This window comes from Monodon monoceros, unplaced genomic scaffold, assembly GCF_005190385.1.
Source record: "Monodon monoceros isolate NGI ecotype Baffin Bay Population unplaced genomic scaffold, NGI_Narwhal_1 Super_Scaffold_1, whole genome shotgun sequence".
Classification (NCBI taxonomy): domain Eukaryota; kingdom Metazoa; phylum Chordata; class Mammalia; order Artiodactyla; family Monodontidae; genus Monodon; species Monodon monoceros.
In genome coordinates this window covers 17,337,822-17,360,971 of record NW_021703765.1, presented here as the reverse complement: position 1 = coordinate 17,360,971, position 23,150 = coordinate 17,337,822, and the positions used below count along the sequence as shown (strand labels likewise).

At 36.2% G+C, this 23,150-nt stretch overlaps 1 protein-coding gene across 3 annotated transcripts in view; it reads left to right on the top strand.

Moving 5' to 3' along the window:
• Positions 1–23,150, top strand: part of WDR7 (WD repeat domain 7) — a 375,654-nt gene that overhangs the window by 95,535 nt on the left and 256,969 nt on the right. For all 3 annotated transcript variants that reach the window (XM_029222033.1, XM_029222024.1, XM_029222014.1), the window contains 2 exons: positions 14,303–15,072; positions 16,388–16,476. In XM_029222033.1, coding sequence (XP_029077866.1) covers positions 14,303–15,072; positions 16,388–16,476 — 859 coding nt within the window. The remainder of the gene's footprint in view (positions 1–14,302; positions 15,073–16,387; positions 16,477–23,150) is intronic.

Genomic DNA, 23,150 nt, shown 5'->3' with positions numbered 1-23,150 from the left:
ATCCCACCAGCTGCACAGTGTGGCCACAAAAAAATAAAAAAAAAGAAATATAGAAAGTGTTTATATTTAACACTTATAATTAACTTTTGAGTAATTTACATTTCATTTATGTCACATGAAATAAATTACAGTACAGTATAAAACCTTAAAACCTCTCAATAGCTAAACTACCTCTCTTTGGTTTATGCTTATTAATGTACTTGTTAATGAAAACACATGACAGGAAGTGAAATAACGTCAAATCTAATGAGTATATTGTAATTCATACCTAATCATAAAATCCTTTTCTATCCAAAATCAAATATTTAGAATAAGTATATTGTCTAATTCCATCTTAAAAATGGATTCTCTGAGAGAGCTCATCTCGCTGTGTTTTCCTAACCGTTAGCGTTCAGTAACAGCAGTATGTGTTTTCCTAACCGTTAGCATTCAGTAACAGCAGTATGGCAGCAGAGGGCACCAAATATCCATTTCAGTCTTAGACATTTTCTTGATAGTTTCCATTTCAGTCTTAGACATTTTCTTGATAGTTACACTTTCTGTGTTTCCCTCTCCACTCTCCCCTGCCTCCTTCTCTTCCTTATTCCCTCCCTTCCTTCCTTTTTCCTAATACTTAAAATCATTAACATTAAAACCATACTTTCTTTTTTAAGAAAGATGGTGGGATTTTTCCCCTTAGCTACTTTTAGAATGTTTTAGAAGTACATTAAGACGTCAGTGAGTTTTTATTTGTTGAAATTTAACATTATGCGTCAGAATTTCAGAAGTTCTTTTAAAGATTCTTATTCAATAAAATATCCTATCCATAATCAAGAGTAAAATTACTTTTCTTACCACTATATTTGTAGGTAATAAACTAGTTCTTTACACTGTACTTAGGAAATTAAAGATTATTTAGAACATGCATTATAAATGATATCTACCTAATTATTTTATAAAATATTATTTAATATTTTTCAATACATATTTTTTCTTGTATTCTGTTTTAGAACTCAGTATTGATATTTATAGAAGTGTGTGTGTGTGTGTGTGTGTGTTAGATATGTAACATTTCCTAGTCTTATTATTAGTATCCTTGATCTCTGGTTTCAAAGCGGATTCAGATTTTAAAAAAACCATCTACTTTTCTTCTTCACACGTTAGCATCAAAATCAGCCAATATTTAATGTTCACTTCATAAATCAACTTTAGGTAGAGATCTGAACTGTTTGGTATAATTATAGGTTGGTCTCAAGGCTCTTTAAAGAAAAATAATAAATTATTTTACCAGGTAACCTTAAAAATAGTCCCCGAAACTATGGCATTAAAAAACAATTCAGAAATAAGTAAGGTTTTAAGTTGGGACCATTGAAGTGAATGGTGCAAGAGTAAAATTATTGCCTATGTTTTAAATATCTCTTAGTCGTTGGATGAGATGAAATAAGGCTAAAATATTATTGTAACACTGGTTTTAGGGGACAAAGCTGTCAGGTGTTTCAGCAGACATGACTTAACCTAGCATATATTCAAATATTTAATAACAATAAATGCTATAGCAAAGCTATATCAACCTTTTCTCCTCTGCAGATTGTATGATACCGCTTTGTTTCGTTTGTTATTGTTGCTGGAGGCTTCTGCCTATGCTGTGCATGCGTGTGTGTGTGCTGAAAAATACCCGTGCTTGAATAAGGATTAGTCTCATGATCATAGTTCTGTCACTTTGCTTGGGTTTTCACTTGAGACACAATTTTACCTGCTACTCTTTCTGTGATTGTCACAGGTTCACTTTCAGTGATGAGCAAGCAATCCAATAATTTTTTCCTCTTTTTGCATTTCTGTAATATTTTAAGTCAGGTTCCTTATTTAGTATCTGAAATGGCTAAATCTGTGTTTTCTTCTATATAGAAAACATAAGGTTAGAATAGGCTTAGTACTTGCAATGAAAATGTCAAATATATCTGTCTTATTAGCTTCTAAAGTGTGTGTATATGTGTTTTACATTTACCATTGAGTTTTACTAGCAAATTTGAGACCATTTCATTTGTATATACCTTATGATTTAGCTTTTCTGCTGGCCTTTTTCAAGTAAGTTTTTAAGTTATAGCCTTAAGTACAGAGGCTTTATTTTCTCCCAAGCATATTGCATAAAATGGGTACTTCACAAATATTTATTGAATTGAATTTAATCTTTCTCCATGATAATGCAAAAATGAGTTTGTGAGCACACATTTCAGATGTCCTTTAATAAAGGTGGCAGAGCAAATATACTAACATTCCTGTTAAAGAATTTCCAGGATCAGATGGCCTGTCCTTGAAGTTGTTAGGAATATAAGATGATTTGAATGAGTTAGTTTGCTCTAGATGTGTGTATCTTATGATTAAGCCAAGAGACCCTTGGAGTTTGGTAGATGTTTCTGTTCATTTTCCATTAGCTAATCTTAGTGTAACATACTAGATACCACACATATCAGTGATCAACTCTGTCATCTTCATGTATATAGCTAAAATGTTACCCTCACAACTTTGCTGGATATCTGTATTTTGTGGTAATGAGACTTTATTATTGTGAAGTCAGTAAAATCCATTGTCAGGCATTACAGGTCATATGCAGGAGTTGGTGATGTTAGAAATTATAGTTGACCTACAGGACGTGGGGATGAGACATTTTCTCTCCTTTCCTTCAGTCTCCCTCTGTTCTCTTCTCATCTGCTTTCATTGTTGTATTCCTTCTTTCTTTCTTTTTCCCCTCTCTTTTCTGACTGTGGATTGCTATTAGATACATTTTTTGCCCCAGTGACACAATCAGTAGGACCAAGAGGCTGATAAGAGGAGTTGCACACAGTCACACCCGGATACCGTGGTACCAGACGCTAGATAACCTTTCAGTTGTCTGAGCACACAGGCTGTCTGCTGGCACACCTCCCAGAAAGAGGCGGACACCTGGGGTGATCCTGGGGTGCTGAAAGGGGCACACTGTGGTTGACATCAGAGGAGGGAGCTTAAAAGCCAACCTTGTGTCCTCACTCTGGCCTTTTTTTCTTCAAGCTACTCTTGCTGCTTCAATAATTTCCTTATCAAACATGTCTAATTTTTTTACTCTTTGGTAGTAATGGTTTCTTTTTCTCCTAAAAAAATTTTGTAGATTTTTACTGGAAAGACAGTATTTACTAAAGGACTGTGTTTACCTAATGTTGTTGCTATTATTCCCTCCGACCTAGTGTCATGTCTGTCTACCTAATATTTTACCCTTTGCTGTGACATAACCAACCCTAATGCCTAGCATAGTACTAGGTCATAGCAACAGATCAGTATGCGGCAGCTATCATTGTTAGTAATAATTTTTATATTAGTAGTATATTAGATATAATGTATTTATTATAAATATATAGTTTAATGTATCATTCAGTCCAGTTAGTGTCGGCAGGTACAAAGCATTAAGCGTAGTGTTTTTTGTTTTTTGTTTTAATAAATCTTTATTGGAGTCCAGTTGCTTCACAATACTATGTTAGTTTCTGTTGTACAACAAAGCGAATCAGCCACATGCATACATATGTCCCCATATCCCCTCCCTCTTGAGCCTACCTCCCATCCTCCCTATCCCACCCCTCTAGGTCATCGCAAAGCACCGACCTGATCTCCCTGTGCTACGCAGCTGCTTCCCACTAGCTATCTGTTTTACATTTGGTAGTGTATATACATCGATGCTGCTCTCACTTCACCCCAGCTTCCCTCCCGCCCACGCCATGTCCTCGAGTCCATTCTCTATGTCTACATCTTTATTTCTGCCCTGCAACTAGGTTCGTCAGTACTTTTTTTTTTGTTTTTTCTTTAGATTCCATATATATGCGTTAACATATGGTATTTGTTTTTCTCTTTCTGTCTTCACTCTGTATGATAGACTCTAGGTCCATCCACCTCACTACAAATAACTCAATTTCGTTTCTTTTTATGGCTGAGTAATATTCCATTGTATACAAGTGCCACATCTTCTTTATCCATTCATCTGTTGATGGACGTTTAGGTTGCTTCCATGTCCTGGCTATTGTACATAGTGCTGCACTGAACACTGAGGTGCATGTGTCTTTTTGAATTATGGTTTTCTCAGGGTATATGCCCAGTAGTGGGATTGCTGGGTCGTATGGTAGTTCTATTTTTAGTTTTTTAAGGAACCTCCATACTGTTTTCCATAGTGGCTGTATCAATTTATATTCCCACCAACAGTGCAGGAGACTTCCCTTTTCATCACACCCTTTCCAGCATTTATTGTTTCTAGCTTTTTTGATAATGGCCATTCTGACCTGTGTGAGGTGATACCTCATTGTAGTTTTGATTTGCATTTCTCTAATAATTAGTGGTGTTGAGCATCTTTTCATGTGCCTCTTGGCCATCTGTATGCCCTCCTTGTGAAATGTCTATTTAGGTCTTCTGCCCATTTTTTAACTGGATTGTTTGTTTTTTTGATATTGAGCTCCATGAGCTGTTTGTATACTTTGGAGATTAATCCTTTGTCTGTTGTTTCGTTTACAAATATTTTCTCCCATTCTGAGGGTTGTCTCTTTGTCTTGTTAATGGTTTCTTTTGCTGTGCAAAAGCTTTTAAGTTTAATTAAGTTCCATTTTTTAATATTTGTTTTTATTTCCATTACTCTAGCAGGTGGGTCAAAAAAGATCTTGCTGTGGTTTATGTCAAAGAGTGTTTTTCCTATGTTTTCCTCTAAGAGTGTTATAGTGTCTGGTCTTACATCTAAGTCTTTAATCCATTTGGAGTTTATTTTTGTGTATGGTGTTAGGCAATCTTCTAATTTAATTCTTTTACATGTAGCTGTCCAGTTTTCCCAGCACCACTTATTGAAGCAGCTGTCTTTTCTCCATTGTATGTTCTTGCCTCCTTTGTCATAAATTAGGTACCCATATGTGTGTGGGTTTATCTCTGGGCATTCTGTCCTCTACCATTGATCTATATTTCTGTTTCTGTGCCAGTACCATACTGTCTTGATTACTGTAGCTTTGTAGTATAGTTTGAATTCAGGGAGCCTGACTCTTCCAGCTCCGTTTTTCTTTCTCAAGATTGCTTTGGCTATTCAGGGTCTTTTGTGTTTCCATATACATTGTAAAATTTTTTGTTCTAATTCTGTGAAGAATGCCATTGGTAGTTTGATGGGGATTTCATTGAATCTGTAGATTGCTTTGGGTGGTATAGTCATTTTCACAATATTGATTCTTCCAATCCAAAAACATTGTATATTTCTACATCTGTTTATGTCATTTTTGATTTCTTTCATCAGTGTTTTATAGTTTTCTGAGTACAAGTCTGTTGCCTCCTTAGGTAGGTTTATTCCTAGGTATTTTATTCTTTTTTGTTGTGATGGTAAATGAGATTGTTTCCTTAATTTCTCTTTCTGATATTTCATTGTTAGTGTATAGGAATGCCAGAGATTTCTGTGCATTAATTTTGTATCCTGCAACCTTACCAAATTCATTGATTCGTTCTAGTAGTTTTCTGGTAGCATCTTTAGGACTTTCTATGTATAGTATCATGTCATCTGCAAACAGTGACAGTTTTACTTCTTCTTTTCCAATTTGTATTCCTTTTATTTCTTTTTCTTCTCTGATTGCCGTGGCTAGGACTTCCTAAACTATGTTGAATAAGAGTGGCGAGAGTAGACATTCTTGTCTTATTCCTGATCTTAGTGGAAATGGTTTCAGTTTTTCACCATTGAGTATGATGTTTGCTGGGGGTTTGTCATATATAGCCTTTATTTTGTTGAGGTAGGTTCTCTCTGTGCCCATTTTCTGGAGAGTTTTTATCGTAAATGGGTGTTGAATTTTGTCAAAAGCTTTTTCTGCATCTATTGAGATGGTCATATGGTTTTTTTCCTTAATTTGTTAATGTGATATATCACATTGATTGGTTTGTGTATATTGAAGAATCCTTGCATCCCTGGGTTAAATCCCACTTGATCGTGGTGTATGATCCTTTTAATGTGCTGTTTGATTCTGTTTGCTAGTATTTTGTTCAGGATTTTTGCATCTATGTTCATCAGTGATATTGGTCTATAATTTTCTTTTTTGTGTGATATCTTTTTCTAGTTTTGGTATTAGGGTGATGGTGACTTCACAGAATGAATATGGGAATGTTTCTCCCTCTGCAGTTCTTTGGAAGAGTTTGAGAAGGATGGGTGTTAGCTCTTCTCTATGTTTGATAGAATTCCCCTGTGAAGCCATCTGGTCCTGGACTTTTGTTTGTTGGAAGTTTTTCAATTATGGTTTCAATTTCATTACTTGTGATAGGTCTGTTTATAATTTCTAATTCTTCCTGGTTTAGTCTTGGAAAAATTGAACCTGTCCAAGAATTTGTCCATTTCTTCATGGTTGTCCATTTTATTGGCATATAGTTGTTTGTAGTAGTCTCTTATAAACCTTTGTATTTCTTCAGTGTCAGTGGTGATTTTCTCCTTTTTCATTTCTAATTTTATTGATTTGCGTACTCTCCCTTTTTTCTTGATGAGTCTGGCTAAGCATTTATCAATTTTGCTTATATTCTCAAAGAACCAGCTTTTACTTTTATTGATCTTTGCTATTGTTTTCTTCGTTTCTGTCTCATTTATTTCTGCTCTAATCTTTATGATTTCTTTCCTTCTACTGATTTTGGGTTTTCTTTGTTCTTCTTTATCAGGTTGTTTTAAGTGTAGGATTAGATTGTTTATTCGAGATTTTTCTTGTTTCTTGAGGTGAGATTGAATTGCTATAAACTTCCCTCTTAGAACTGCTTTTGCTGTGTCCCATAGGTTTGGGGTCGTCGTGTTTTTGTTGTCATTTGTTTCTATGTATTTTTTAATTCCTTCAGTGATCTCTTGGTTATTTAGTAGCTCACTGTTTACACTCCATGTATTTGTGTTTTTTACAGTTTTTTTTTCCTGTAATTGATTTCCAATCTAATAGTGTTGTGGTCAGAAAAGATGTTTGATGTGATTTCAGTTTTCTTAAATTTTCCAAGGCTTGATTTGTGACCCAAGATGTGATCTATCCTGGAGAATGGTCTGTGTGCACTTGAAAAGAAAGTGTATTCTGCCACTTTTGGGTGGAATGTTCTATAAATATCAATTAAATCTATCTGGTCTATTGTGTCATGTAAAGCTTGTGTTTCCTTATATATTTTCTGTTTGGATGATCTGTCCATTGTTGTAAGTGGGGTGTTAAAGTCCCCTTCTATTATTGTGTTACTGTCGATGTCTCCTTTCATGGTTGTTAGCATTTGCTTTATGTATTGAGGTGCTCCTGTGTTGGGTGCATAAACATTTATAATTGTTATATCTTCTTCTTGGATTGATCCTTTGAACACTATATGTAGTGTCCCTCCTTATCTCTTGTAACAGTCTTTATTTTAAAGTCTATTTTATCTGATATGAATATTGCTACTCCAGCTTTCTTTTGATTTCCATTTGCATGGAATATCTTGTTCCAACCCTTCACTTTCAGTCTGTATGTGTCCTTAGGTCTGAAGTGGGTCTCTTGTAGACAGCACATATATGGGTCTTGTTTTTGTATCCATTGAGCCAGTCTGTGTCTTTTGGTTGGGATATTTAATCCATTTACATTCAAGGTTATTATCAATATGTATGTTCCTATTACCATTTTCTTAATTGTTTTGGGTTTGCTTTTGTGGGTCTTTTTCTTCTCTTGTGTTTCCTGCCTAGAGAAATTTCTTTAGCATTTGTTGTAAAGCTGGTTTGATGGTGCTGAATTCTCTTAGCTTTTGCTTGTCTGGAAAGCTTTTGATTTTTCCATGAAATCTGAATGAGATCCTTGCTGGGTAGAGTAATCTTGGTTGTAGGTTTTTCTCTTTCATCGCTTTAAGTATATCCTGCCACTCCCTTCTGGTCTACAGAGTTTCTGCTGAAAAATAAGCTGATAACCTTATGGGAATTCCTTTGTGTGTTATTTTTTGTTTTTCCCTTGCTACTTTTAATATTTTTTCTTTGAATTTAATTTTTGTTAGTTTGATTAATATGTGTCTTGGTGTGTTTTTCCTAGGGTTTATCCTGTATAGGACTCTCTGTGCTTCCGGGACTTGGGTGACTATTTCCTTTCCCATGTTAGGGAAGTTTTCCACTATAATCTCTTCAAATATTTTCTCAGTCCCTTTCGTTTTCTCTTCTTCTTCTGGGACCCCTATAATTCGAATGTTGGTGCATTTACTGTTGTCCCAGAGGTCTCCGAGATTGTCTTCAATTCTTTTCATTCTTTTTTCTTTATTCTGCTCCTTGGCAGTTATTTCCACCATTTTGTCTTCCAGCTCACTTATTCGTTCTTCTGCCTCAGTTATTCTGTTATTGATTCCTTCTAGTGTAGTTTTCATTTCAGTTATTGTGTTGTTCATCTCTGTTTGTTTGTTCTTTAGTTCTTCTAGATCTTTGTTAAACATTTCTTGTATTTTCTCAGTCCCTGCCTCCACTCTATTTCTGAGATTCTGGATCATTTTTACTGTCATTACTCTGAATTCTTTTTCAGGTAGATTGCCTATTTCCTCTTCATTTATTTGGTCTTGTAGGTTTTTACCTTGCTCCTTCACCTGTGATGTATTTTTTTGCCGTCTCATTGTTTTTTTAATTTTTTTTACTGAGTGGGATTGTGTTCCTGTCTTACTCGTTGTTTGGCCTGAGGTTTCCAACACTGGAGTTTGTAGGCTGTTGGGTAGAGCTGGGTCTTGGTGCTGAGATGATGACCTCCGTGAGACCTCACTCCAATGAATATTCCCTGTGGTCTGAGGTTCTCTGTTAGTCCAGTGGTTCGGACTTGGAGCTCCCACTGCAGGAGCTTTGGCCTGACCCTCAGGTGGTGAACCAAGATCCCACAGGCCATGTGGGGTGGCAAAAAGAAAAAAAAAAAGAACAATAACAAAGTAAAAAATAAAATTAGTCTACAAAACTAACAGATACGTTAGAAAGAATATAAAAATAAAAATGTATACGAATCAACAACCAGAAGGTACATTGGTGCCACAATAGTAAAAAAGAGGAGTGAAATGAAAAAAAAAAAGGAAAAACAAAGTTTTTTATAAACAAGGCGGGAGGGCTTCCTTGGTGGCGCAGTGGTTGAGAGTCCGCCTGCTGATGCAGGGGACACGGGTTCGTGCCCTGGTCCGGGAAGATCCCACATGCTGCAGAGCAGCTGGGCCCGTGAGCCATGGCCGCTGAGCCTGTGCATCCGGAGCCTGTGCTCCGCGACGGGAGAGGCCACAACAGTGAGAGGCCCGTGTACCACAACAACAACAACAAAAAAACGGGGGGAAACGCCTTGGCTGTGGAGGGCAGGGCGTAAGCAAGGGTGAGGTTTGGTGGTGGGCGGGGCCCATGCTCAGGAGCCACAGGGCTGGAAAAGACCCTGGGGGCTCTTGGGGGTGGGGCTTAGGCTCAAGGAACAGAGGGGACCCAGGTGTGCCCCCCACCCCTGGTCTCAGGGCGTGGGAGGACCTCACCTGGGAGACCACTAGACATCCTGGGCTGGAGTGGGCAGGGCAAATGCCCTCCACTCCTCTCCCACTCCTCCCGGAGGGCCCCTCTCCCTGCCTCTGCTGATCTCTCTTGCCTACCTCCTGTGCCCCAAAGGACCCACACGGCCTGGGTGGGGCCTTGGAGGGCAGGGGACCAGCCTGGGAGCTCAGCAGGCTCCCTGTGCCTAGGTGTGTGGCGCAAACACCCTCTGCTCCTCTCCCACTCCTCCTGAGGGCCCCTCCCGCCTGCCTCTCCTGATTTCCCCAGCCTCAGGGCGCCAATCCTGTCTGGTCTCTCCTTCTCCTCCCCATTCAGTCCCCCATTTCCTACCAGTTCACTTGGGGGTTCCTCCCACCTCCTTGGGCGTTAGAGTTCCCCACCAGCGGCCGGCAGGCGCCCTAGTTGTGGAGAGATGCTAACTTGGCGTATTCCCACACTGCCATCTTCTAAACATAGTGTTTGACATTACACATTTAGTGTTTGAAAAAGGAAATACTAAGCATGGTGGTGTGAGAAATAAAACATTAGCGTATGCGTCCTTCAACCCATCCCATCTACATTTTCAGTACTATTGCATACTTTTATCTTCCCTCATCTGGATGGCTTCTGTTTCCTCCAGGTTTATATTCATAATCCTGATCTTGCTTCTTTTCAGCCAACATTGCTGGTGGATAAATAGTTATAAAATTAAATTTGATCATGTTACTCCCCTTATTAAAGCCGTTAGATAGGAGCTCTCATACTTTACTGTATAAAGCCATCTAGGGTTTCATTAGGCAGATTCTGATCCATTCCAAGAGACATTGATTCAGGTCTGATATCAGGCCCAGGAACCCGTACTTTAACAAGCATCCCTGGTGTTCTGAGAGAAGCACTGTTTTAATGGCTCCTAAGCCTGCAATTGAAAGTTCAAAAGCCTTAGTGTGGACATCTGTGCTCTCAGTGAACCATGCCTTGCATTCTTTGTCTTGGTCATCAACATCAACACCCATCCTGTGATGTTTCCTGCCTTTATCCTTTTTCACATCCTGCTATCTTTCTGCCCTTTCATACCTCAAGTTATCCCTTTGGTGAGGTTCTCCCTGATCACCCAAGGTGGAGTTGGTACTTTCTCTGTTGTGTTTCTTTTTGTTTTTTGGCTGCATCAGGCCTTCGTTGCCGTGCACAGGCTTTCTCTTGTTGCGGTGAGCAAGGGCTACTCTTCGTTGTGGTGCGCAGGCTTTTCATTGCGGTGGCTTCTCTTGTTGCAGAGCACAGGCTCTAGGTGTGTGGGCTTCAGTAGTTGTAGCGTGCAGGCTCAGTAGTTGTGGCACATGGGCTTAGTTGCTCCGCGGCATGAGGGATCTTCCCAGACCAGGGCTCGAGCCTGTGTCCCCTGCATTGGCAGGCGGATTCTTAACCACTGAGCTACCAGGGAAGTCCCTTTTTGTTGTGTTTCTTATTGTACCTTCCAACTGCCCTTTATTTGTAGCACCATTCATCCTACATAGTAATTTCATTATTCATTAGTTTTGAGTTGCATGACTAGAAAATCGCCTTATTTATCTTTGTATCCTTAGTGCCTTGCACAAACATAGGTAAATGTGGAATGAATGAGTTAAACAGAGGAATGAAATTCAGAAAGTCTTGATTTTTTTTTTACTTCATATTTTGTGTAGTGTAAATTGATCTGTACTGCTTATGCACCTTAGGTTCTTAAGCTATAGTATGGAAATAATATTTATTTTCTACCTTCCTTTAAACACCATTTATTCAATTCAGAGCAGAGGTTTATACAAAGGAAGCAGAATTAGTGGTAATTCTGGAAATAATTTTTGAAAGAGCAGCCACTTGAGATACTTCTTGAAGGTTGAATAGAAGTATGACTTGAGTGGCAGCAGTGAGAATGAGAAAGGAGCATGATCCTGGCATAAGAAATGCAAAGGTACAGATGTCTGCAACTGCATGGTTCTGGAAGGCACAAGTGGTTTAATTTGGTTTCAGTAGAAGATGCAGGGTTGTGGTTAGACATGGAATTGGGGGAGTCGGCAGCAGTCTATTTTGGAGGCTGTTTTGTGCTTTGCAAAGAAGTCTTTGCAAAGATTTTATCCTTGGGTTATAAAATGCTGTTGAAGCCTCTTAAGCTGGAAAGGAACATAGTCACATGGGAGGAGGACTGAGACAGAAGATAGACCATTTAAAGGGACTTAGTGTAATTTTACGAGTGAAGAGTTGATTAGCCACTTAAAATAATTTTATGAAGATTTTTATGTTCTTTGTTCATTCTGCCAGGTACTCTGATACGCATGGGGTTACACAAGATGAGTAAGGTATAGTTCCTGTAGAGTACAGGAAAATGTAAATACATAAAAGAACTAATTATATAAATGTAGCCAAGGCTCACAGGTTTGTGATATATAGTATAGAAAATGTTATGGGAACTGGGTTCATTGTGGGCTAACTTTCCCGGGAGAATTAGGGTCTTGATGGAAGAGAAGGGATTGGAGTAGAGCAAAGAAGAGTATTTTGGGTAAAGAAATAAATAAAGGGATTAATGGGTGAGGGAGTGTGGTTATGGTGCTAGAGCCTGTTTGTTATAGCTGGAAAATATCTGGTATCAAATTGTAATGGGCCTTGAATGTTGTGCTGAAGGATTTTGCATTTTATCCTAGAGCATTATTTTCTGATTATGAAAATAATACATATTGATTATATACAATTTAAGAAATATATGGAAATATGAAGAAAATGTAAATCTGATATGACTCCATCACAAAAAGTGGTTGCTATGAACATTTTCATGTATTTCTTTCCAGTGTTTGTAACTGTGCTCAAATGCATACTTGGGCATTAAATAAATGAAATCAGAATTATTCTTTGTTGTATAGTGTGTGTGTGTGTGTGTGTGTGTGTGTACGTATGTGCACATGTGTAATCTTATCTCACTTAAAATTGGAACATGGGCATTTTGCCATGTGGTTAGATGTGCCCAGGAAGCATGATTTATAGTGATTACAATATTTATTACATGGTTATGCTTATTTATTTCTTTATTGTTGGATTATTTAGGTTGCTTTCAATCTAAAATAATGGACACTGTTTCACTGAACGTCTTTGTATTTCTGACTATTTAGGATAGGGTTCTAGAAATAAATGTACTGGATCAAACTATCTTAAGGGCTCATGCTGTATTTTGCCAAATTGCTCTTCCAAAAGGCTCTATTTAAATTCATGCCTGCAGTGTGTGGGTCTGACTTTCATTGTACTCCTGGCTAAGTATTTTTTGTGTGTTTACTGTTTGCTAATTTTATAAGTGGTATCTTGTGGTTATTTAATTGTTATTTCCTCGACAATTCATTTGAGTAGGTTTTCCCTTATATTCCTTGACTATTTGTCTCTTTTACTGTGACTTGCCCTTGACCTTTATGGTATTTTTCCCTTTTCTTTTATTTTGGTATTACTATTTTTTATATAGATTATAACTTCATTAGTCCTATTTCTGGCACATTTTTCTTCCTATTTCTTACTTGCCTTAACTTTTTATAGTAGTGAATTTTAAATTTAAGTGTGTTTGGCAAGTCCTTTCTCATCTTGAGATCTAGTCACCTATACTTTGATTTAGTTTTAATTTTGTATTTTCCATTTCTCTTAATAACCCATGATAATGGCAGTGTTTGGCAGAAGAGTGACATAATTAGATTTGTTCTTCAGAAAGCAGTCTTGTGGCCTGTGAAGGCTGGATGGGAGTAAGGAGAGACTAGGGGCAGTGACGTCTGTTTAGAGGAGAGGAGATAAGGGTCTGAACATAGTGATGGTGATGGTGGGGATAGATTAGAAGAATGATTCTCAACCAATGATTTGGGAGATGCAGCAGGTTTAGTGGGAGGGTGGAGATTAGGACAGATTAAGTACAAGGTTCTATGGGACATCCAGATACAAGCAGTGGGAATTGTAGGATTGAAACTCTTTCAGGAGCTGGTCTGGCTGGTGATGGAGATTAGGGAGCCACCTGCATATAGGTGATAGTTCTAATATGGGAGAAAGAATGAGTTTTCAGGGCAGCTGACTGAGAAGGGTGGTCAGAACTAGAAGGCTCATTAAGAAGGTGTTCTCTGGGAAGCTCTTTTTATACTTTCTCTCTCTTTCTGTCTCTCTTAGCAAAATCAACAATGTCAGAGATTATGGATATGGTCAGAGATACTGCAAAGAGATTAACGAGGAGAGGGACTGAAAAGTTTCCACTGGATTAGTCTACTACTTTCCTTAAATGTGGCTAAAAGGGGCAGTAGACTGGGAAAGAAATAGAACAAGGAACATGGTCAAAGGATAACACTTTTAAAGACTCTAAGTAGACTTGAACATGTTCTCTATTGAGGGAAAAGAATTTATGGAGAGGGAGAGATTGAAGGTAAAGTAAAAAAGGAGGAATTTGATGGTGCAGCAACTTAAAAGGATGAGTAGCTGTGATGAACGCATTATTCCTTCAGGTGGAACAAGTAGTATTACATTCCCAGAGATAGAATTTGCATATAAGTTATTGAAACAATTTTTAATCTGTTCTATGAGTAAAAAGACTCCCTGCTTCAATAATTAACTTTCATTTTCTTTTGTTTTAAAGATTAATTGACAGTCTTATAATTGTTTCAGCGTAAAGTTCTTCTAATTGTTTTAAGTTCATATCTTTTATATGCTGCTGATTGGCAGAGTTAGTGTGTTACTTTTAATGATACAGATACCTAAAAAGACAGCTTAATAAGCATTTAAATCCCTTTGATTATTTATTGTTCATTAATGAATGCATGAAATTAAATACTTTGAATTATAGCCATCTTTTAAAAATATTTGTTGCAGGGAAATTTACCTAAATATTCTCATAACTCCCTGATGGTTCAAGCAATAAAGACAAACCTAACAGACCCGGACATACATGTGCTTTTCTTTGATGTGGAAGCGTTGATTATTCAACTCCTGACTGAAGAAGCCTCTAGGCCGAATACTGCGCTTATTTCCCCAGAGAATCTGCAAAAAGCAGCTGGCGGTTCAGACAAAGGGGGCTCTTTTCTAACTGGAAAACGAGCAGCAGTTCTCTTCCAACAAGTGAAAGAAACTATCAAAGAGAACATAAAGGAACATCTCCTTGATGATGAAGAGGAGGATGAGGAGATAATGAGACAGAGGCGGGAAGAAAGTGATCCCGAATATCGGGCCAGCAAATCTAAGCCACTGACCCTGTTAGAATATAATCTGACTATGGACACAGCAAAATTGTTCATGTCCTGCCTTCATGCCTGGGGTTTGAATGATGTTCTGGATGAAGTCTGTCTTGATCGCCTTGGAATGCTGAAACCCCACTGCACAGTATCGTTCGGCCTCTTATCGAGAGGGGGTCATATGTCACTGATGCTTCCTGGTTATAATCAGGCTGCTTGTAAACTATCACATGGGAAAGCAGAAGTAGGAAGGAAGCTGCTGGCGACGGAGGGAGTAGGAAAGGGAACTTACGGAGTGTCCCGGGCCGTCACCACACAACATCTCCTGTCTATCATATCTTTGGCAAATACCTTAATGAGTATGACCAATGCAACTTTTATTGGTGATCATATGAAGAAGGGCCCTACCAGGTGTGACCATGATAGTTTGATTTTATTCTTATGTTTCAAAAAAAAAGAAACCTGTTTTATTTTTGTCACTTCTTATTACCTTTTTTTGGGGGGTGGGGCGCTCTACACACCTTGACATTTTTGTGTCATCTCAGTGTTTCCCCTTTAAATTTTAAATACAACATGCATGACAAAATATAATCAAATTGTACAGTTTTATCTATACTCAGACATACTTAGTAGCTATTTAAAAAAAACTTAGAATGAGGGAGTAGGTCAGAGTTTAGCTTTAACAAATTATAGACTAGCTCTTCAGTAAATATAATCTTAGATTGTATCTATTTACAGTTTGCACTAACATTTAATCCAAATTGTATATTTGGTTACAATGTGTGACCCATGGTGATGAATGGTAAGTGTTCAGTGGCTGGCTTCAGCATTTTGTGAGAAGTATAGTCAGAATTTCTCTGGGAAAAGAGGAAACAACTTTTTAAAGTGCAGGAGAGTATTCTTGTAATATTTCTACATATTTAACCTGAGTTGCTATTTCTCATTTTCCAGAAGTCATGAAGACAACTTTTTAAACTCTGGTTTTATTATACTTTATTGAGAGCCGACCACATTTAGGATTTTTTAAAATCTAACATACTAAAGTAGCACTTACCTAGTGTCTGGCTCTGTTGTAAGCACTTTACAGATGTTAACTCCTTAATGCCCTTACCCCTATAAGGTAGGTACTTTTATTATTCTTTTGCTACAGATGATAGAGCTGAGACACAGAGAGGTGAAGTAACTTGCCCAGGGTCACACAAGTAGTAAAATGGTAGGGCCGGAATTCAAAAGGGGGCAGTCTGCCTGTGGAGTGGAAGATTTCTTAATGCCTTATTACCCTTTTCAGATTGTAGGGCTGAATTTTTTGAAACTCAGTATATTGTTCCATAAGTTCATTTGGACCAATGATGTGGGGTGGGCTGAAATATCAGCATGCTAATACTGAAGAATGAAGGGTTAATTATGATATTTATCTGTCAGTGGTAGTAGATTAAAGTGTTCATAAATATTTCTTAAACTAGTTTAAAGCATAAACTGCAGATGTAAAATTTTTACTTGCTATTTGTTAATCATTTAATTTTCTGTATTAAAATCTGAAATGGAAAATGTTAATAGGTACAAAACAAAAAATCCCTATCTTTTTGGAACAGCAAATTGAAAATATTCTGTTATGTGTTTCTTTTGCAATTCATTTGGAACTAGAAAGCTTAATATTTTAAATGGCTCTGGAATTATGAAACTATGAATGTGTATATATACATGTATTTTCTTCTTCTTTTTAAAGGCCACCTAGACCAGGCACCCCAGACCTTTCTAAGGCAAGGGGTTCTCCTCCAACTTCCAGTAATATTGTGCAAGGACAGATTAAACAAGGTAAAATTAAATCTTATTAAGTAATTGACATGACATTTCAGCTCTAGAAACTGAGGAGGCATAGCTAATGCATAATCATAACATTTTGTTTGTCTCAGATTGTTAAATAGAGAAAAGTTGTTATATTCCAGATGTAAATATGGATAATTAAGATGTTAGTTAAAAATAAATCAGATTTATTTAGAAATTGATAAATGAGCGTATTTCACATAATTTTATTGTACTGTCTTTGGCCTAATCTTTATGCATTAGGGGCACCTTAACTTGACAACGCTAGTGCCTTAATGTGTGTATCTTGAGTCTATAAGGTATGTCTATTTTTTAAACTACATTTAGAAATGTTTAAATTCATATTTCCATACTATAGCTATTCTTGTGTCGTTTGCCAGTAGTTCATGCATTGTAATCCACAGTGGAAATAGTTTCTTTTTATTTAGTCATTATATACTTTAACTTTTTGTTCATAGCTTTTGTTTTGTTAGGGGATAGAAGAAAGATTGAGTTTTTCTTCCTTTATTTTCTTTTACACTCATTTTAGGACTTGACAAGAGAGTTCAGGGGGGAGTCACTTCTGCTTAGAGAGCTTTCCTTTAGGCTAAGTTGAAAGTTGTGCTTGTAAATGGTGACACTGTAGGATGTTCTTTTTTCAAAAAATTTGTTTAAGGTTTTAAAGAGTCAGTGAACCCTTCCGCAGAATTTGTTTGGTGAACAATAGGCCTCCAACTTCATGCCTACAGTTTTCCTCTTTCCTAGAACAAGTCCTCTGCTCTCTTAGCTGATTGTCCTTACTTTAATATCCTTAAATGGTATACTTGGTTTTTAGTTTTAGGTACTGTGTCGTAGCTTCTCATTATGGAAGATAAGCTACCCCACTCTCTATGCCACTCCTATCCTTCATTTCCAGCCCCATGTGGTCACCTCTCTTATTCCCCTGTCTTCTCATCAAGCCTTTATACTCATTTTATAATAGTCTATATGAATATATATAAAAGTTTTAATTAGATAACTTTATACTTGTGTATGTGTGAAATACACACAGAAAAGTGCACAAAACAAATATGCAGCTCAGTGATTTTTACAAGCTGAACACCCATGTAACTATATCCCTGGACAAGAAATAGAACATTGTCAGTACTCCTGAAGCCTCCTACATGTTCCCTCCCAATCAGTATACCTTCCTCTTCCAAAGGTAACCACTATCTTGACTTTTAGGAAATCATTTCCTTGCTTTCCTTTATGGTTGTACCACCTAAGTTTAAATCCCTAAACACTATGGTTTAGTTTTGCCTGTGTTTTGAATTTTATATGCGTTCAGTTAGTCATGGAGCATGCATTCTTTTGTGTTTGGCTACTTTTGTGAGATTTATCAGTGTTGTTGCATGTGACTATAGTTTGTTCATTTTCATTGTTCATTTTATTGCTGTATACTATTCTGATGAATGAATAGACCACAATTTTTTGATCCATTTCTTGGTCAATAGACACTTGGATTACTTCCGGTGTTTCATTTTCATAAATAATTCTTCTATGAACATTCTTGTATTTGAATCTTAGTGTATATTATAAGCGTTTCTGTTGTGTATGTAGCCAAAAGTGGAATTTCTGCATAGATTTATCTTCAGCTTTAATTGTGGATAATGTTAACATGTTTTCCTAAGTGAGAGACATATACATCCATCAAACTGGCTAAGGGGAAAAAGATGGAAATTGTTGTGTTAGCTGGGATATGGATCAGTGAGACCTCTCATATATAGCTGGTAAGATATCCTAGCCAACACTTAATATTTTCCATGTTTTTCACTTTAGCCATTTTGGTATGGCCAGTATATCTGACATATCAGTATTTTCATTCCTGATTAATATTTTTGTGTCCTATTTAAGAAATTACCCTGATATTTCTACTCTGATATGAGGATATTCTTTTTTATTTTCTTTTGGAAGCTTTCTTATTTTACCTTTCTCATTTAGGTCTATAGTCTGCCTAGACCTTAATTTTGTGTATTATGTGAAGCAGGGGTCCTGTTTTGATTTTACTTCCATATACCAAATTGGTACAGCATGATTTATTAAAGAGATGATTCTTTCCCTACTGCTTTGCAGTGCCATTTTTGTCATAAATATAATGTCCTTATATATGGTAGTCTATTTCTGAGCTGTTTGAGCACTTTGATTTGTTTGTGTATCATTGTGCCTTAATTACTGCAGCTCTGTAATAAGACTTGATATTTAATAGATCAAGTCTTCCCACCCGTTCTTAAAGAATGTCTTGACTATTCTTGTCCTTTTGAATTTCAGTATGAACTTTAGAACTGTTTTATTATTATCACAAAGGCCTATTGTGATTTTAACTTCGATTTTATTGAATTTGTAGATCATTTGGGGGAGAATTATTATCTTAATGGGGTTCACTCATTTAATCCATCAACTTGATATATCTCTACATTTATTTAGGTCTTATTTAGCTATCATAACTCTGTATAGTTTTCTATATAGAGGTCTTATATTTCTTTTGTTAGATTTATTCCTAGATATTAGATTTTTAAAATACTCTATTTAATATCTAACTGATATTAAATTTCTTCATTTTCTGTGCCCCTGATATAGAAATGCAGTTGACTTTTGTATATTGACCTTATGTCAAAGAATCTTGCTAAATTCACCTATTAAAGGTAATACTTTTCTGTAGATTCTTTTGATCATATGGACAATCATATGGAACAACTTTTTTATTTCCAGTATCAAAGGGAGAACTTTTAAGATTTCATAATTATGATAATTCCTATATGCTTTTACAGATAATCTAAGAAATTAACTCTTCTGTTCCTTTGTTAAGTGTTTATCATCAGTGTATGTTGGATTTTATCATGCTTTTTCTGTATCTATTGAGGTGACTATATAATTTTTTTTTACTCTATTAATGTGATTAATTTACAACCCAATTTTGCATTCCAGAATAAAACCAATCTTGTGATGTATTATTATCTTATATATTGTTGCATTTAATTTAATATTTTTTATTTAGGAAAACGTTTTCTTCTAATATTTATGTAAGGTTTTACTTTATTCAAGTTTCGGCAAATGGATTGGGGAATCTTCCTTTTCCATTTTTAGGTAGAATTTGTGTGAGATTGACATTAATTATTTCATAAATATGCAGTGGAATTTGCTGGGGTTAGACCTAGAGTTTTCTTTGTGGGGAGTTGTAAAATTCTGGGTTCAGTTTCTCTCATTGTTATAGAACTTCAGATTTTCTGTTTCTTTTTGTGTCAGTTTCATTAAGTAGTACATATTTAGGGATTTTTCTAGTTCTAAATTTTCAAATGTGTTTGCATTTGAAAAGATAACCTCTTATCTTTTTAATTTCTGTAGTATCTGTGGCGATGTCTCCATTTTTATTCCTGATATTAATCATTTGTAGCTTTCTTTTTTCTTGATCAGTCTTACTGGGGCTTTATCAATCTTTTTAATCCATAGTGCCTTTGTTTATCCTTTCAAATGCATATTTTTTCCTGTTTCACTAAATTCCGCTCTTCTCCCACTTCCTTGGGATTCAATATGCTGTTATTATTAATTTTTTTAATAAGTTTATTTATTTTATTTATTTCTGACTGCATTGGGTCTTTGTTGCTGTGTGTGGGCTTTCTCTAGTTATGGCTAGCGGGGGCTACTCTTCATTGCGGTGCGCGGGCTTCTCATTGTGGTGGCTTCTCTTGTTGCAGAGCACGGGCTCTAGGCACGCGGGCTTAAGTAGTTGTGGCTCACGGGCTCTAGAACACAGACTCAGTAGTTGTGCCACACGGGCTTAGTTGCTCTGTGGCATGTGGGATCTTCCCGGACCAGGGTTCAAACTCATGTCCCCTGCATTGGCAGGCAGATTCTTAACCACTGCGCCACCAGGGAAGTCCAGTTATTATTAATTTTTAAAAACTTTTTACGATTGATGGTTACTTACTGATGTTGAACTGAAGTTAGAGCAGACATCCTTGCCTCATTCCCAATCTTAGGGATAAAGCATTCAGTCTTTTACTATTAAGTATGATGTTAGCTATAAGTTTTTCTTAGATGAGCTGGATGTTGAGGAAGTTCCCTCCTATTCCTAGTTTGCTGAGATTTTAAAATTATGAATGGATGTTAGATTTTGTCAGATGATTTTTCTGCATCCGTTGAAATTATCAAATGAATTTTCTCCTTTATTTTCTCAGTAAGTCCAAGAACATTGACTTCTGAATTTTAAGAAACCTTGCAATCCTGGGGTAGATCACACTTGGTCATGATGAATTATCCTTTTTATAGATTATTGGATATAATTTGCTAAAATTTTGTTAAGAGTTTTTATGTGTATGATCGTGAGGGATTTGGGTCTAGAGTTTTTCATTTCAATAATGTGTTTGTTCAATTTTGGTAACAGGATAATGCTGGTCTCACAGAATGACTTAGGATGTTATCCCTTTTCTTGTGTTTTCTGGAAGGGCATGTGTAGAATTGATACTATTTTTTACTTGTTTGATCTGTTTTACCAGTGAAAATATGTGGGCATAGGGTTTTCTTTATGGGAAGATTTTTTTAACTACAAATTTAAATGGTTTAATAGATATAGAGCTACTTAGGTGTTTTTTTTTTTTAATTCATCTTGGGTGAACTTTGGTAATTTGTGTCAAATTTATTGGCAAAAAGTTGTTTAATATTCTCTTATTTTCCTTTCAATATCATATCTGTAGGATTTGAAATGACATCCCCTATCTCATTTCTATTATTCATAACTTATGTTTTTTCTCTTTTTTCCTGATCAGTCTAGCCAGTAACTTAGCAGTTTTGTAGTTCTTAACCAGCTTTGGGTTTCATCAGTTTTTAATGTTGTTCTTCTGTTTTCTATTTCATTTATTTCTGCTTTGCTTGTTATTATTTCACTTCTTTTGCTTTAAATTTGCTTGTATTTTTTATTTTTATTTTTTTAGAGTAGAACCTGAGGTCATGGATATAAAACTTTTCTTCTTTCCTAATATAGGCAGTCAGCACTACAAATTTACCCTAAGTACAGCTTTAGTAGCATCCCACATATTTCGATATGTTTTCCTTTTACTTTTTCTTTTGACTTTTTCTTTTATCCCTGGGTAATTTATTATTGAGTTAAATTTGCAAACATTTGGGAACTTTCCAAGGATCTTTCTGCTATTGATTTCTAATTTATGGTCAGATAATATACTTTGTATGGTTTGGATTCTTTGAATATTGAGACTTGTTTTATGGCCCTAAATATGGTCTTTCTTGGTCAGTATACTGTGTGCACTTCAGATGACTGTGTATTCTGCTCTTGTTGGGTGGAGTGTTTTATAAATATCAGGTCACGTTGCCTTAGAGTATTCAAGTTTAGCATGTATTAGCTGATTTTTCTGCCCACTTGGTTCTATCGTTTAGATAAGGGTATTGAATTCTGCAGCAGTTGTGGATATGTTTATCCCTCCCTGAATTTCTATCAGTTTTTGCTTAATATATTTTGAAGCTCTCTTTATTGGGTGCATAAACCTTTAGAATTGTTATTTCTTATTGATCAACAATGCATTATATATTTCACCACCATGATGGTATTGAATTTGCCCCCTTGGCCAGATCTGAGGATTTTAAAGTTGGAGTGCTTTAATGTTGCTCCTCTCAGAAAAGCCTTGAGTCTTGAGAGCAGCGAAGAAGGAACTAAAAATTGTCTTTTTCTAAAGCATTTACTTAAGGTGATAGATTTAGGAATTTCCATTTAGAACAGCACAGACGCTTGTCTTATAAAGTAAATGAAGGTTAGCAATCTGTACTGAGAATTACATAGTAAAATGCTTTAGGATGGCATTATAAAACTCATTTTCTATTTGAATATTGAAATGTAATATTTCTTTAACATATATTTGTTAAGCACTTTTGTTTTTCCTCCAAACAACTCTATTTGGGGTACAGAGAGGTTAGTCTAGTGTATACTGTCTTGAATAGTTTATGTCTATCTAGAAGATAACACACGAACATAACCAATGTAGGGTAGGAGGTGGTGCTGTACAGATAAAGGGCTTTGATTCCTTGACTGCTCTTCAGCAGAGTATTATTTAGTCTCATCTCTCTACTCTGACTTCTTTTACACTGGTTTTCTTTTAAACATTTTCATCTTTCCTTATGTTTTCTTTTCCTGACTCCCACTGTAGCCCACATTGACTCACAATCTATTTTCAAGTTGGATTGCAAACATGAATATGCTTCTTTTCGATAAACTGTCACTTTATGTTGGTTAATACTTGTTCAGCTCCAAAATAATCTATATGGAATAAAGACTTTAGCTGGGAATTGGACCTTTTACAGGCATTTGGGTCTGAGAATAAAAATGATATAAATAGTTTTGCTAACATAATTTCTCATAAACAATATCAGGGTATTTCATGGGCAAATAATTTCTTCACAAGAAGTTTATTTTGTCTAGCAGTTGGCTTGTTAATTCAGTGTTTTACAATAATTAACATTTACTGACAGTCGTACTTTTTGATAGAGACAGTATTCATTTATTAGATACTTGATTTTGCAGTTTATAAAATATCTCACTTGAGGAAGGGATCAGAGATGTCAACCAAGTAAATTTTTGTTCATGGTCATACATCCCTGAGTCTGACCATGGCTTTAGGCTTTTCTATATTCTGACATATTGT